At 45.6% G+C, this 16142-nt stretch overlaps 1 protein-coding gene across 1 annotated transcript; it reads right to left on the bottom strand.

Moving 5' to 3' along the window:
- Positions 1–697: 697 nt before the first annotated feature.
- On the bottom strand, positions 698–2639 carry LOC122445152 (transmembrane epididymal protein 1A-like). The gene has a single exon (XM_043474124.1). It carries the CDS (start codon positions 2418–2420, stop codon positions 1533–1535), a length of 888 nt encoding a protein of 295 aa, XP_043330059.1. The 5' UTR covers positions 2421–2639; the 3' UTR covers positions 698–1532.
- Positions 2640–16142: the final 13503 nt, after the last annotated feature.

Raw genomic sequence — 16142 nt, 5'->3', positions numbered from 1 at the left:
ACCAGACCCCTGCCCCACTTCCATTCCTTCCCTTGTTCCCCTTCTTTGCTTTAAGCCCTGTCCCACTGTTTCCAGGGCTCGTTTCCACACTCATGCGCCCTACTTCTTTAGGGAGTGTCCAGTGATATTTCGGAGGACAATGTACAGCCCATCTTGCCCTCCATCTGCAAATGCATATCCCTCTCTGTACTTCATAGAGCGTTCAGTCTTTGAGGACAACATCTCTGACTGTGTGGGTGGTGGCAGAATTGCAGCTGCTTCATTGTGTGGGCACTTTTCTCCATGGTCCTTTCTCCACCACTGTGGTCAGCATCTCCTCCCTTTTTCCTGCCTCTTCAGACTTCCAAATGCTGGCTTTATCATCTCACATAAGCATACACGCGCTGTCATGAGCACTTTTCTAGTTGTACCCAGAGATAAGTATTTTTATATAGTTCGCTTTCATATATTTCACTGAGGATGTGAAGTTATTAACACCTCCTGCTTCTGGGAGAAGCTCAGTGAGTACAGTGGCTGAAAGTTCTGCAGCTTCCAGGAGCTGGTGTTCTCAGCTTCCCTCTCAGCTTGGAGTCCCTGCGTCTTCAGAACTGCTGAGGTAATTTGCGCCCCGAGTTTCATGGTGGTCCTTGCCTTCTGCTCCCATCAACTGAAATCTTTTCTTTGATCTCACCCCAGAATCACTCACACAAGACATGTGTATGTGTATCATAGACTTTATTGAAAGACTCTACATAAGCAATGGAGTTGTTTTATGTCATAGCAAAAACCAAACAACCTAAAATTATACAATATAATCCTTGTTTCTTACACCCACCCTTGGGAATCCCTCCCTCGCTTCCTTCCTCCCCAGACTTGAGCCCTGCTAACCTGATTGCTGCCCTATCCCCTCATCCCTCATTCCCTCATGCAGAAGTAGCCTCATCCACTTTAGATGAGAAAACAGTAACAACAAAACCAGTTCTTCCTGACCCACTTAGTATGAGTAAAAGACAGAGCAAAAACCACCACAATATTGTAATTAGCCTTCAATTAAAGTAAATTAATAATTAAAAAGAAAAAAGAAATGAAGAAGCAGAAGCCCTCACCACGATGGGGAAACAGAGCTCTCTCCCTGGGACACATTTTACTACTTCAGCTGCAGGCCCACACAGCACACACACCAAGCCAGCTCTGCCCCGGACATACAGAGCCCTGCCATGTCCCCAGAGACCCTCCATTTTCCTCTGTTTCCTCATTTCTTCTCTTCCTCTTGGATCCCAAAAGCTGTCAGAGGAAAGCACTACTCCTATTCTCACTTCATGTGAATCCATGATAAGGAACCACACTGGCTAGCAGGATAGGAGACAGACAGGTCTGGAGAGAAGAGGGTGGTAGACAGAAGTAATCCTACAAGGTTCATTTCAGAACAAGGAATGGGACCCCTGAGATGGAAAGCCACGTTGCAGATCCCAGGATGTTCCTGCACGAGGCACACAGTGGGCATCCTCAAGACCCTCATTACAAAGGGTGAAGTGCTGAGATAGATTCTATCCCTAGACACCCCCGTCTAGTTGTGGGGCCCCTGCCCTGAACTTCTCAGGCTCCTCACTGCCCTCACATAGGGGGCACGGCTGGTACTCAGCACCCGGGGCCCTTTTCCAGGAGGAGAAGCGATGGTACCAGAGGCTGCAGAGGCTGTAGATGGCGGCCAGCACGACAGCCCCCAAGCCCAGGTGCCAGCAGAAGAAGGTGGTGACAAAGGCGAGGTCCACAGGGTTGTCCCCACTCCAGGGCTGTCCCGAGGGAGGTGCGTACATCAGGACGCCAAGATGCAGCAGCCAGTTGCTGAGTACCAGCCCCATCCAGGTCTTGAGCACCCAGAGTGAGGGCTGGTCGGGGACCCAGACCTCGATGATGAGCACCAAGGCGACCAGGAAGGCGGGCAGCATGAACAGGGCGTGCACGCGGCTCTCCAGGGCGCTCTTGTTCTCAATGTGGTTTATCATCAGCAGCACCAGCACGCAGAAGGCCAGGGCCTCGGCCGCTCGCTCCAGTTTCATGTTCTGGCGCGCCTGACACGCCTGGCTAACGATGTCCACCAGGCCGCTCAAGAGGAAAAACCCGTACATGGTGACATGCTGCCAGGTGTCCTTGAAGACAAACGGCCGCTTCGGGTCCTCCCAGTCCACCATTACCATCCGGTTTGTTCCCGGCGGGTAGAAGAGCTCGGGCAAGATAACGATCAGGGAGAAGACCACCTTCACCACGGCTTCCCCAGAAACCAGCTGCCACCACCTGTGCCCTCGCTTGTCTCTCGGGGGCAGAGGGGGTTTGAGGAACCTCTGTCCCCGCAGCAGAGCCAAGGACACCAGCACCGAGTAGTAGAGTGCTATGATGAGGAACAACAGCGCCGCGACCAGGTGTCCCCCGAGGGTCCCCATGGTCCCGGTGTGTGCGGCAGGGCCACTGGCTGGAGAAGGGCAGCGACCTCACGCGCGCGTCTCACGAGCACGAGTGGCTGCCTCTGAGCGATGCGGAGATTCTCCTGATCTGGCCGCGCCTGTGCGTCCCACACAGGGGAAGGTGCCCGAAGCCTTGGGAGTGACTCTCTCGGAGGCGTGATGGTGTACGTGCGTTGCGCCTCACTCTGTACCGTCCTTAGATCCTAGGCCTGGGATTTCAACCTCTGCCCCTCGCTGTTGGCACGGGTCTGCCCTTTCCCTCACCGCCTCCGCCCCACCGCTTCACAAGGAGAGGGGAGGGAGTTGGGTGTGCCAGCCAAGAGGGGTGTCAGCTGACTGCCTTCTACGGTCTGTTTCTCGGTGCCAGGCACGTTACATAATTTTTTTTTCTCTCAGTTAAATCTGCCAATGATTCTGTGAGAAACTTATTGCTAAACAAAATTTATAGGTGACACGAAGGCTCAGAGGGGGGAAGGGACCCAGCAGGGACACAGCAGAGTCAGGATGGGACTGGATCTAACTCATTTATCTGCACTGTGACTGAATCTCGGCTCCAACATTTACAACTCATAGAACGGGAAGCAAGTTGCTGACTTCTGGAGCCTCAGTTTCCTGATCTGTAGAATGGGAATAATAATTCCTTTCTGGGTTTGTTGTGAGGATTAAATGCAGACATATCATATTTTATTGTGCTTTGCTTTATTGAGGTTTTGCATATATTATGTTTTGTAAACAAATGAAAGATTTATGGTAACCCTGTGTCAAGCAAGTCTATTGGTGTCATTTTTCCAACAACATTTGTTCCCTTCTTGCCTCTGTGTCACATTTGGGTTATTTTCACAATATTTCAAAATTTTTGTTATTCTTGTATCATTATGATGATCTGTGATTGCTGATCTTTGATGTTGCTATTGTAGTTGTTTTTTTTTTTTAAGTAATAAAATACTTTTAAACTAGGGTATGTATATATATATTTTTAGACACAATGTTATTGCACACTTAATAGACCATAGTATATAATGTAAATATAACTTTTTTTTACATGCACTGAGAAACAAACAAACAAAAAAACCCATGTCATTTTATTTATTGTAATGATCTGGAACTAGACCTGCAATAGCTCTGAGGTATCCATGTAGAATAATGTACGTAGAGTATCTGATCTATAGTAAATACTCAAAAAATGACAGGATTATTAGTAACTTTACTAGAATTAATACTATTTCTTGCTAAATTCCCATGATGCTGAAATTCTTGGAGTATTTCTGTGAATGATATCAAAGTAGGAATCATAAAGAAGAAAGTAAAAAACTTAATTATTTTTAAAAATTTAAAGTTTTTTTAATAGAATTCCAACATTAGAATTAATAATTTATGTATTAAAATTACTGCTAAAAAACAAATTTTGAGAGAAAAACAAACTAAAATTTTTCTCTATATGTCACAAAGTGTTAGTCTTCTTATAATATAATAGGCTCTTATAAATCAAGAAGTTAAAAATGAATACCTTGTGGGAGAAGGTGAGGGTGGGATGTTTCGAAAGAACAGCATGTATATTATCTATGGTGAAACAGATCACCAGCCCAGGTGGGACGCATGAGACAAGTACTCGGGCCTGGTGCACTGGGAAGACCCAGAGGAATCGGGTGGAGAGGGAGGTGGGAGGGGGGATCGGGATGGGGAATACGTGTAACTCTATGGCTGATTCATATCAATGTATGACAAAACCCAAAATAATAATAATAATAATAATTAACACTTTGGAGGACACTGCAATGTAAAAAGAACTTTTGCTTACCTTGCGTTACTCAAGTCTGACAACTAACCACTCTATGAGGAAGTTATGATTTCCATTTTCAAAATGAGTAAAATAAAATTGACAGAAATTAAAAAATAAATAAATAAATACCTTAATAGGAAAATGGGCGAAGGACATGAAGTGATTATTCATCTAAGAAAAACTATAAATTAACAAAAACTAAATTTAACAAACCTATGAAACACAAGAAAATGAATCTCACTGGTAAATAAACAAATAATAATAAAAATAAACATGGTACCTGTTGTGGACTGAAAGTTTGTCTCCCCCAGGGTTCATGTTGATGCTCTAGTCTCCAGAGTGATAGTGTTTGGAGGTGGGGTCTTTGGGAATGATTAGGCTTAGATCAAGTCATAAGAGTGGGACCCTTGTTTTGACATTCATTTCCTTACAGAAGGAGGAAGAGAAACAAAGGTCTCTCAGAAGAGTATGAATTCTGTTGTTGTTGGGTAAAGTGGTCATATATATTTTATCTAGTTGGTTTACTGTGTTTTTCAAGTCCTCTGTTTCCTTACCTATCCTGTGTGTGCTGTTTCTCTCCATGTGCATGCACTGAGGAAAGGCCATGTGAGCACACAGCAAGCAAGTAGCTGTCTTTAAGTCAGGAAAAAGGCTTCCATCAGAACCCAACCATCTGGACTTCCCTGGCAGTCCAGTGGTTAAGACTCCCCCCCACTCCCACCTGCCACCACAAAAAAGAAGAACCCAACCATCTTGGCACTCTGATTTCAGATTTATAGCCTATAAAACATGAAAAATGAATATTTGTGATTTAAGTCACCCAGTGCGCAGACTGAGCTAAGACAGAATTTTGGTACTGTAAGGTGAGATGCTGCTGCAACACCTAAGATTGTGGAAGCAGCTTTGCCACTGGATAATTGGGAGAGTCGGGAGGTACCTGCTAGAAAATTCTGGGTCAAGAGGGCCATGAAGGGACAATTAAAAATAATTCAGTTGATGACCTAGAAGGAGAAAAAGACAACTATAGAGAAAGTGTCCCTTTCCTCAGAGAATGCCTAAATAGTCACAAACAGGATGCTCATAGAAATATGGGCTATAAAGCCCTTTCTGGTAAGGTCTCAGATGGGAATGAGAAACATGTTATAAGACATGTTGAAAAGGTGGTACTTATTATAAAAGTGGCAAAGAACACGGCTCAGTTATGTTCATGTTCTAGTGTTTTGTGGAAGGTAGAATTTGTGAGAAATTAAATTGCCTACTTAACTGGGGAGTTGTTGTACCAAGTTGTATCTGACTGTGACCCCATGGACTGCAGAATGCCAGGCTTTCCTGTCCTTCACTATCTTCCTAAGTTTGCTCAAACTCATGTGCATTGAGTCAGTGATGCTACCCAAACATCTCATCCTCTGTTGCCCTCTTCTCTTCCTGCCCTCATTGTTTCCCAGCATCAGGGTCTTTCCCAGTAAGTCAGCTGTTCACATCAAGTGGCCAAAGTATTGGAGCTTCAGCTTCAACATCAATCCTTTCAGTGAATATTCAGGGTTGATTTCCTTTAGGACTGATGGTTTGATCTCCTTGCAGTCCAAGGGACTGTCAGGAGTCTTTTGCAGCACCACAATTCAGCCTTCTTTATGGTTCAACTCTCAAATTCATACATGACTACTGGAAAAACCATTGCTTTGACTATACAGACCATCACCAAAGTGATACCTCAGCTTTTTAATACACTGTCTAGATTTGTCATAGCTTTCCTTCAAAGGAGCAAGTGTCTTTTAATTTCATGGTTGCAGTCATTGTCCACAGTGATTTTGGAGCCCAAGAAAATAAAGTCTGTCGCTGCATTCACCTTTCCCCCTTCTATTTGCCATTAAATGATGGGACTGTGAATGTGAATGTTAAAGTCACTCAGTTGTGTCTGACTCTGCAACCCCATGGACTGTAGTCCATGGAATTCTCCAGGCCAGAATACTGGAGTGGGTAGCCTTTCCCTTCTCCAGGGAACCTTCCCAACCCAGGGATTGAACCCAGGTCTCCCGCATTGCAGGCAAATTCTTTACCAGCTGAGCTACCAGGGAAGCCCAAATGATGGGACTGGATGCCATTAACTGAAGAGATTACTAAGCAAAGTGTTGAAAGAAATTAGGTGCCTCCTAATTGATTATTGTTATTGTTGTTTAGTCATTAAATAGTGTCCTACTCTGTGACTCCATGGACTCTAGCCTCCATGGACTAGGCTCCTCTAACCATGGGATTTCCCAGACAAGAACACTGGAGTGGGTTGCCATTTCCATCTCCAACTGCTTATAGTAAAATGCAAAAAGAGAGGAATGCATTGAAGAAGCAATTGTCAAGCAAAAAAGATCTTAAACTTGAGGATTTGAAAATTCTCAGCCTGTCCATATTGCCAAAAATGAAAGAGATATTCTGAAGAGAACAGGAAGGTGTGGCTCAACAATCTCTTGATAAGGGGATTAGTATGGGATTAGACTACAGACCTGATTAGCCACCCCATCAGAAACACTGCCAGTTTCAACCAAAGGGAGTGGAGCTGAGACTAAATGAGGGAAGGCTCTTTGGCTTCTTAGGTCCTACAGGCAGAACTGGATGGTAAAGCTATTTGGCTGTGAACATGTGCTATTCTTCAAGACAATGGGAAAATGACCCTGAAGGCAATTAAGAGATCATTAGGGCTGCCTCCTTGGTTTCAAAATGTGGGAAGGGGGAGGGGACACCACCTCAATCTCAACAGTCCAGACAGTGGTCTTCAGGAACCTTGTGGGTGGGGTCACCTGGAGCTGAGGGGTGGTAACCTGCCAAGTAGAGCCACAGGGATGGGGTCGCCAATCCAGTGGGTATTGAAGGCAGGATCATTGCTCCAAGGGGCTAACGGCAGAGTATCTGACCAAAGAGAATTCTTCTTTAGCCTTAAGATGTAATGATATTGACCTTGCTACCTTTCGTACTTCCTTGGGACCATAACCCCTTCCTTTCACTTTCTCCCTTTTAGAAAGGGTACATCTAGCCTATGCCTGTCCCCATGACTGTGTTTGGAAACACACAACTTGTCTGGTTTCACAGGTTCACAGCTGAGTAGGAGTTTTGCCTCAGGATGAATCATACCTTAAGTCTCACCCTTAGCTGACTTAGATACTATTTAGATAAACCTTTAGGCTTTTGATTTTAGAATCGATGCTGGAGTGAGTTGACACTTTTGGTACTGTCAGGATGGAATGAATTTTTTGCATATCTTTATGACTTTAAGGGAGGCCAGGAGCAGAATGTTATGGACTGGATGTTTGTGTCCCCTTACAGTTCACATGTTGAAGCACTAATACCCCAATGTGACGGTAGCTGGAGCTGAGGCTTCTAGGAGACAATTAGGTTCAAAGGAGGTTATGGGGGTCGGGTCCCTATGGTGGGATTAATGTCCTTATAAGAAGAGAGAGAGATGAGAATGCCCTGTCTACTCTGTAAGGACACAGCAGAGAAGATGGCCATCTGCCAGCCAGCAAGTATGTCTTCACCAAGAACTGAATTGGCTAGCTCCTTGGTTTTGGATTGCCCAGCCTCCAGAGCTGAAGAAAAAAATATCTGCTCTTTCAGCCACTCAGTCTGTCATATTTTGTCATGGTGGCCCAAGCAGAGTAAAACAATGACCCATTAGTTGTTTAAGAGTGTGCTAATTTCCACAAATGTGTGAGTTTTCCTTCTGTAGTTGATTTCTAATTTCATCCCATTGTGGTTGGAGAAGATACTTGATATGACATCTATCTTTTAGAGTGTTCTGAATTGTGACCTAACCCATGCTTTCTCCTGGAGAAGGTCCATGTGCACTTGAGAAGAATGTGTGTTCTGTTGTTATTGGGTAGAGTGTCCACGTGTGTTTGTTTTTAGGTGGAGGTCAGTGTAAGGGAAGACCTTCCAACTGGCCCTGGTTGCAGTGCCAGCAGCTTTATTATTGCCTAGTGGATCCAGAGGTAAGAAATTTCATGGAGGCTGTGTCAAGTCCAGATATGAGAATCACAGTGAAGGCGTCATGATTCTGGAGCAAAACCATGATCGTGTTGGCAAATGGCAGAGTGACATTTTGAGAAACTGGATCTTAACTTGCTATTGGGCTCTTCTGGAGGCTTAACACTTTCCATACTGAACACTTGTATGGTAACCATGTTTTCTGGACATTTTCTGAATCTAAAGTCAGGCTGCATAACAATGCTCCATCATCAAACAGATACGTACAATGAGGCCAGGCTTGAGCATGACCTGAAAGCAAAAATAAGTGGCGGGAATGTGTTGCTCACATTCCTAGCATGCTTCCCCTTCCTCTGCTCCCTGTGCCAACACCTAGTAGAGCAGAGCTCTCTCTGACTGCTTGATGAGGAGGGGACAGTCAAGCTTGGTTCCAGGTGGCTCTCCCAGAGACGGTGTGCCGAGCAGTGCTATAGTTTTGCTCCAGATGGTCCTGAAGAACAGCGTACAAAACAAACACTTCTAGAGGGCAGAACTTTGAACAGAATATTAACATTAAAAAAAAAATTCTACTTTTTCTGGAACAGTTCAAGGACCACTAAATCCTCTGTGTGTGTGTGTGCTCGTGCGCTCAGTCGCTTCAGTCATGTTCGACTCTTTGTGAACCTATAGACTGAAGCCCAGGCTCCTCTGTCCATGGGATTCTCCAGGCAAGAATACTGGAGTGGGTTGCCATGCCCTCCTACAGGGAGATCTTCCTGACCCAGGGACTGAACCCGAGTCTCCTGTGTCTTCTGCATTGCAGGTAGATTCTTTACCACTGAGCCACCCAGGAAGGCCCACTAAATCCTGGGTATTAGTTAAAATCTTGTCATATGATCAATGACCTAGAAGAACTCAGATGAGAGGATTTATAACAAAGAAGTTTGGGGAAGAATTAAAGGCTTGGAATGGGCCCTGAATATTCATCTCATGTGAATGTTGAACAAAATGTTCCCCCGGTGGGGGTTTTCAGTGACCAGGGACCAGGACAGTCCACTCTGCAATGGCATTCTGCTCCCTTCCCCCCCACCCAGTGTGTGATCAGTGGCCTCATGTTTACTATGGCCATGGTGGCTGGGGTGGAGCTTATCTGTAGCCTTAAGAATACCGACTTCCTCCCACAGAGGATGACATAGTTCCTCCCACTCCTCGATGACAAATAAGAAAAGTGGTGAAGAATGATAAATGATGAGCTAAAAAAAAAAAAAAAACAACTTATGGCTGCTGCATTAGTGAATGGATATAAAAATATTTTTTCCATCCTAGCAACACTAGACCCTGAGGGTTGAGAGTTTTAACACCAAAGGGAAGAATATACCCATCAAGGGACACATTGATGATGTCATTGAACTGGAAGCGGGGGCGTCACATGGATAGTTCAGGCTCCTCAAGGCGCAAGGCAAACAGGCTAAAAAGAGGGATATGGTGTTGGCTGCAGCCAGTGGACACAGAGATGTATTAGGATTGCTGCTGCACAAGGAGATGGGGGGCAGGGATGCAGATGAAAGATGGTGTTTCACCAGGTTGGGTTCTTAGGTGACATGTCCAGTGGTGGTTAAAGGAAGGTACTTTGTAGGTAAGGCCACCGAAGGCCCTTTGATTCACTTATTCATTCAACAGTGAATACTGCTAATGCCAGATGCTGTTCCAATCCTGAGAATACAACAAAGAAGAGAGACAAGACACAAATACTCAAAAAAACAAGAAAAATGCTACAGAATGACAAATGATAAGCTCTCTCCCCTCAAAAAAAAGGCCATTGTGACACTGAGTGACTCCTTCCATCATAGAAATAACGTTTAAACCAAGATCAAACTGGCATTAGGGTCTCTGTGTGTGTGCTAAGTCGCTTCAATCATGTCCAACTCCTTGCAACCCTATGGACTGTAGCCTGCCAGGCTCCTCCGCCTATGGGATTCTCCGGGCAAGAATACTGGAGTGGGTTGCCATTTCCTTCTTTGGCATGAGGGTCTAGCCATTCCATATCTGACTGAATTTTGGGGTCAACCTATTACATAAAGACCAGAAGAGGAGATGAAGGAAATAAAAAAAGCCCTGGTAAACCCATCTCCCCACTGTTGATGTACACTACTCCAGTCTTTCCAATGATATCTTTCTCCTCATAACTAGAATCAGATTTTGGTTTTTTTTCATCAAGAACCTTGAAGAGACACTCCAGGTATTAAGGCCATGAGTAATTTTCTTTCCTTATCTATCTTTTCTCCATTTTACAATGAGCAAGTATTATTTTTACAATCAGAAGCTATCTGAAAACTTAAAACCAATGTTGCAATTATTTAATGCCTGGAGAAAAAGCTTAGCTATCAAGACATCACAATGTGGCACATTCTGGGACTTCCATGGTGGTACAGTGGATAGGAGTTCGATTCCTGTCAGTAACTAAACCTGTGTGCTTCAACTACTGAGCCCATATGCTGCAACTACTGAAGCCAATGCGTCTAGAGCCCATGATCTGCAAGCAAAGAAGTCACCACAATGAGAAGCTCCTGCACTGCAATTAGAGAGTAGCCCCCCCCGGCTCACCGCAACCAGAGAAAAGCCCATGAACAGCAATGAAGACCCAGTGCAAACAAAAATAATAAGAAGAAATAAACTGCTAAAAATTTTTAACTGTAGCACATTCTGGATGGTAGTTTTATGGGAAATGTTGATTTGCATCTCTGTTTTCTTATATTTTTCAACTTTTCTGTGAGGCTTTATTAATTTAATTTTATGATAAAATCATTAACATAAAAAAACTGTAAGAATTCTCTTTAGTCATCAAAATATTTCTTTATACACCTATAATCATGTGTAGAGTTATTTATAAAGATATACATGCAATACTGACAACTTTTAAAGACACCAAAGGGCATGAAGACAAGTAAAAAGAGTAATGTAACATAGCAAATGCCAACACAGAATGAATAAGTGTTAACATTTTGTCATGTTTTGCTTCAAGATTTAAAAAAATAAATAAACATTCAAGTCCTTCTCAGTCCCCTGTCCATACCTTTCTCCGTTCACAGGTAGGGCCAGGCTTGGTGTGAACCTTTCTTGTCATTTTGTTATTTTGCATATGTCTGTATCTCTCCAACCCATCTGATTGTTTTCTATGTATTCCTAGTTTTGCAGAAACAAGGAGCAGAAGAAACTCTTCTTGAACAAGGCACTGGTCATGCCTCAATTAGAACCCATGGAAGAGAAGTTCCATTGTAATGAAGTCAGTGCAGTCAAACAGAAAAAGGTGGGGGGTGGGAGGCAGGATTCAAGAATCATGCAAAAATATAGTTGATGGGAACCATATGTCAGGGTGGCCACGTTCCAGTAAACCGGGCGAGTGCACAGCTGTGTTGGACCTAAATTCCTCTACTCCCAACTCCTATTTTGTCCACAGGGTAAGTAAAGGTAAACAGAACTAACCTTTATTACCAGCCCCCACACCAAAAGTGACCACGAGTCTCTAGTTTGTCTGTCTCACCCCATTTCATCATCTGCTGTCGTCTGAGTGCTCCTGGGTCTCAGAAGGAGATGGTGCCTGATAACAGTCATCTGTGCTTGTTGACTGATAGATTAATCTTGAGCAGATGAGTGTCAGTCACTGTGATATCTCAATCAATCATTTTAAGCCTTTCATCTCCAGTTGAAATAGGAAAAATCCTTAGCTTTACCCACATCTAAAGGAATTTTAGGCATTAGCCAGCAGGTGCTGGGATGTGTTTGCTGTGAGGAGGGGTTCCTGCCCCCTCCCCAAATTCTGGTTTATTGATCAGAAGTTGCTGGGCCTGGTCATTCATGTTTTTAAAATCTCCCCTGCAGACACAAAAGACCAAATGCTGTATGATTCCACTTCTATCCTTATTATATGAGGCACCTAGAGTGGTCAGATCCTTAGAGACAGAAAGTAGGTTGGTTGTCAGGGGTTGGGGGATGGGGGATGGGTATTAGTGTTTAATGAGGACCATCTCAGTTTGGTAAGATGAAGGAGTTCTGGAGAGGGATAGTGGTGATGGTTACACAACAGTATCGATGCACTTAATGCCTCCCTAATAATGGTTAAAATGATACCTTTTTATGTTGTGTATTTTTTTAACCACAATTTTTTTTTTTAAGTGAAAGATGAACTCTCTCCTGGTGATGTCATTTGCTGTCAGGTTGAAAACCATCCTATGTTCTTTGTGGTGACTGATGGAAGGGCAGGTTTTGCCCTCGTGCTTGAACTGGCCTCCTACTCCCCTGGGAGACTCAAACTGGAGCCGTTCGAGTTTCATTTATTGCTGCTGCTGGGGAAAGGTGCGAGGAAGTCTCACTGTCCCTTTAAGATTTGTCTGTCCCTTTCCCAAGCCTGGCCCTGGAGACCCTCTCCACGCCCCTCACAGCACTTCTTCTTGGGTGGCTGGATGGCGACACCTCTCCCAGCAGGCTTTCTTTCTGGTCCCTGTCCATACCTGTGGCTGGAAACTTCTCCCACTCTTTTGTTTTTCCAGACCTGGATGTGCTTGGTTTGTTTCAGCCCTGATTCATGCAGGTGTAACTCACACGGGAATAAGCCTGCCAGTTAATGTCAAACAAGGATGCCCACGTGTGGTTCTTGGTATCTCCTCTAATGAGATGTCGTGCCTATCTAGTGTGTGATCCAGATGTTAGTGGAGCATTGCCCTACCTTTTGAAATGTAGGTGAAGTTGACTCATTGCCTACCCATCCCAGACTGTCTGAAATCCAACACTCTGTCCAAGGTTCCTGAGCGTTCCAAGGCTGGGGTTACCCTCCGTTCAGACTTGAGTATGTGAATCTGCTCTAAACACTTTCTGCAGCCCAGCGCTGCTTGGTCTGTTTTTGCACTGCTCCGAGGTGAGCTCGGGCTTTCCAGGTGGTGCTAGTGGTAAAAACCTGCCTGCTAATGCAGGAGACATAAGAGATGCAAGTTCGATCACTGAGTCAGGAAGATCCCCTGGAGAAGGGCATGGCAATCCGCTCCAGTATTCTTGCCTGGAGAATCCCATGGACAGGGGAGCCTGGCTTTATTACAAGTGTGAGGATGATGATGTTAGGTGATAATATCATCCAAAGCAAAACTCCCAGCATTAGGTATTGGATATTTCTGTTTTTCTTTTTTTATTTTAAAGTCCATCAGCAATATCTTATGATTCTATTCTTATTACGTCTTCCAATGGGCAAAACTAACTACGGTGTCAGAAGTCAGGATAGTGGTCTTTGTGAGGGGGAGTGGCCAGAAGGTGTCAGGAGGGACATCTGGCACATTTCTATTTCTTGATTGGATGCTGGTTACACAGGTGATTTGTAACCTGTGTTACAAAATATATTTTTGTAATATTTATTACAAAATTACAAATATTTGTAATATTTATTTTGTAATATTTATGTAATAGGGAAAAATATATTAAGCTGCACACTTATAATTTACCCACTTGTCTGTATTTTTGCTATGCTTCAATGTAAGAAGAAGCTGGTCAGCAACCTCACATCCAGACATGTTGCTTAATCCTCTCTCTCCATCCAGACCCTTTCTGGATCAGTATGAAGAATCCATCCCACCCCCACACCGTGAGTCAGACAGACAGACAGGTCCTGAAGCCATCTCAGGAGCTAAATAGCCCCAGGAAACAAGAACACAATTCAGGGGATAGACAATCAAACAGTGAATCTCTGGACACTTTAGTCTGCCCCCCGTGGGGCTGCTCCAAGGACAGCTCTGAGCCTGGAGTTCCATGCTGCAGCATGACCTTTGCCCCCAGCTTCCTGGGCTCCAGCTTGGGGCTCACTGGGCATGGAGGGACCTGGCACATGCCCTTTCACAGGAGCGGCAACAGTGGTGCCAGAGGCTGCAGACGATGGCAGCACAATAGCCCCTCAGGCCAGGGGCCAGCAGAAGGTGATGAGGAAGCTTGAAGTCTCTGGCAGGAGGTGGGGGGAGTCACACGATCACCCGCAGCTGCAGCAGCCAGGGGGCTGGTCAGCGGGCTGTTTGTGCCCTGAACACCCGAACCCAAGGCATTGGCCCTCCAACCCCTCTTCATGTGGTGCTCTGCCAGCCATGCCCGGTTCATCATGGCTCCAAATGCCCAGCAAGAAGAGCGAGGTACCTGCTGCCCTGGCATGTGGAGAAGGACCAGCTTCTCAGCCTCTTGCTAGTCCACCATCACCATCTGCTTAACCTTGAGAAACAGAACTTAGTATGACGGATACTAAGAAGGCAACTTGGAGAAGGCAATGGCAACCCACTCCAGTACTCTTGCCTGGAAAATCCCATGGATGGAGGAGCCTGGTAGGCTGCAGTCCATGGAGTCGTGAAGAGTCGGATATGACTGAGCAACTCCACTTTCAATTTTCACTTCCATGCATTGGAGAAGGAAATGGTAACCCACTCCACTGTTCTTGCCTGGAGAATCCCGGGGACGGCGGAGCCTGGTAGGCTGCCATCCATGGGGTTGCAGAGAGTCGGACACAACTGACGTGACTTAGCAGCAGCAGAAAGCAACTGCTTCCCCCACCTCTTCCAAGGGTACCTGCTGCCATCACCTCTGCCGTCACGTCTCTTCTTGAATGTGGTCCCAGCAGGGCAGGGACATCCTCCTGAGAAGAGCCCAGGACTTGTCACAGGAGACAGCCGCCCCTCACATCCCACCAGGAGGAGCCTGGCAACGGCTCAACAAATAAACAGGTAGTTTACCTCTCAAGAAGGTGTTCCCGGGGGCAGGAGGCGGTGCCTCACTAATGCCACTTTGCTCCCTTTCAAAGATGTGATGTCTGCCCAGCATCAGGCTAATGTGTGAGAGTGCTACACAATGTGACAATTGTGTGTGTTGTTACACCATGGTACCACCACACCAGGTTTCACCATCTGGGACTACAAGCCCAGTCTGATGAGTGTCTACTTATTAGTGGCTCTTTGCCCCCAGCATTTGCAATGTCACAGAGGGTCTTAGGATCATGCAGAACTTCTCTTCTATGGAATTCTGTCTGCAAGAGTCAGCCCTGGGCCCTTTTCCATCAGCATGTTGCTGGTCAGTTGTAGACGCACTGCCTGTACTGTGTGCTGGGCACTGATGATGCAGCTGCTGCCCTCAGCAGCCCGTCAGGGACACTGTGGCCCGGGGGCTGCTGACTTCCAGCCCTTTCTTGGCCCGTGGTGCTGCCATCACCAAGGGTTGCCCAGGCTTGCCGCTGGCCAAGCTGGGTCTCTGGGCTGGGGCTCATGGGCAATGGCCTCGATCGACAGCTTGGATGGCCCTGGTCTTGTTGGTTTAGCTCCCTGGCAGTTCTCCCCAGGGAATGATGCTTATGCCAAGTGAGGTGGAAATAGCTCCTTTTCCATGAGAGAGGGGACCTCACATGCAGGAAGATTCTTGGAGCTCTGTGGGGCTCTCCCGTTCTGTGAGATCACTCTCCTTGGTCCTCCACCTAGACTATCTTCTCAAAGTACAATACCTGTGGCTGCGGGAAGCTGGGTGGAGAGGAAGGCTGAGGACCAGTCTCCTAGTTTTTCTGAAGCCACCCTCATTTAGACCTTCTGGGTTTGAAGAGAAGTGGGGTTTGTAGTAGAAGATGCTTTCCTCCTTTGCAGCCAATATTCTCTTTGGTGTTGTACTGTTTCTTCTTGCAATGGTTCTTGTCAAGGGGGTCAGTGATCTCTGAACCTTGACTACTAACAGAGTTCAAGTTCTTACTTTTCTGGACATACCTCAAGCCCGTTTAGTTCAGGGGTGGAGGAGAGGGGGAGCTTGATGGACGTAGTTATTCTGTTTGTCTGCTCAATATTTGAACCCCCTTCCTCTTTTTAAGGCGTTCCCCACCTACAGGGCAGATAGCAGCAAGAGTCCAGGTCCCCACAAGGACCTAGAATGCCAGGTTTGTTCTTTGTCTCTCATGGCCTCCCTTGGAGTGGACA

This window comes from Cervus canadensis, chromosome 7, assembly GCF_019320065.1.
Source record: "Cervus canadensis isolate Bull #8, Minnesota chromosome 7, ASM1932006v1, whole genome shotgun sequence".
In the NCBI taxonomy this organism is placed as follows: Eukaryota; Metazoa; Chordata; class Mammalia; order Artiodactyla; family Cervidae; genus Cervus; species Cervus canadensis.
This window is presented reverse-complemented; position numbering and strand designations above follow the sequence as displayed.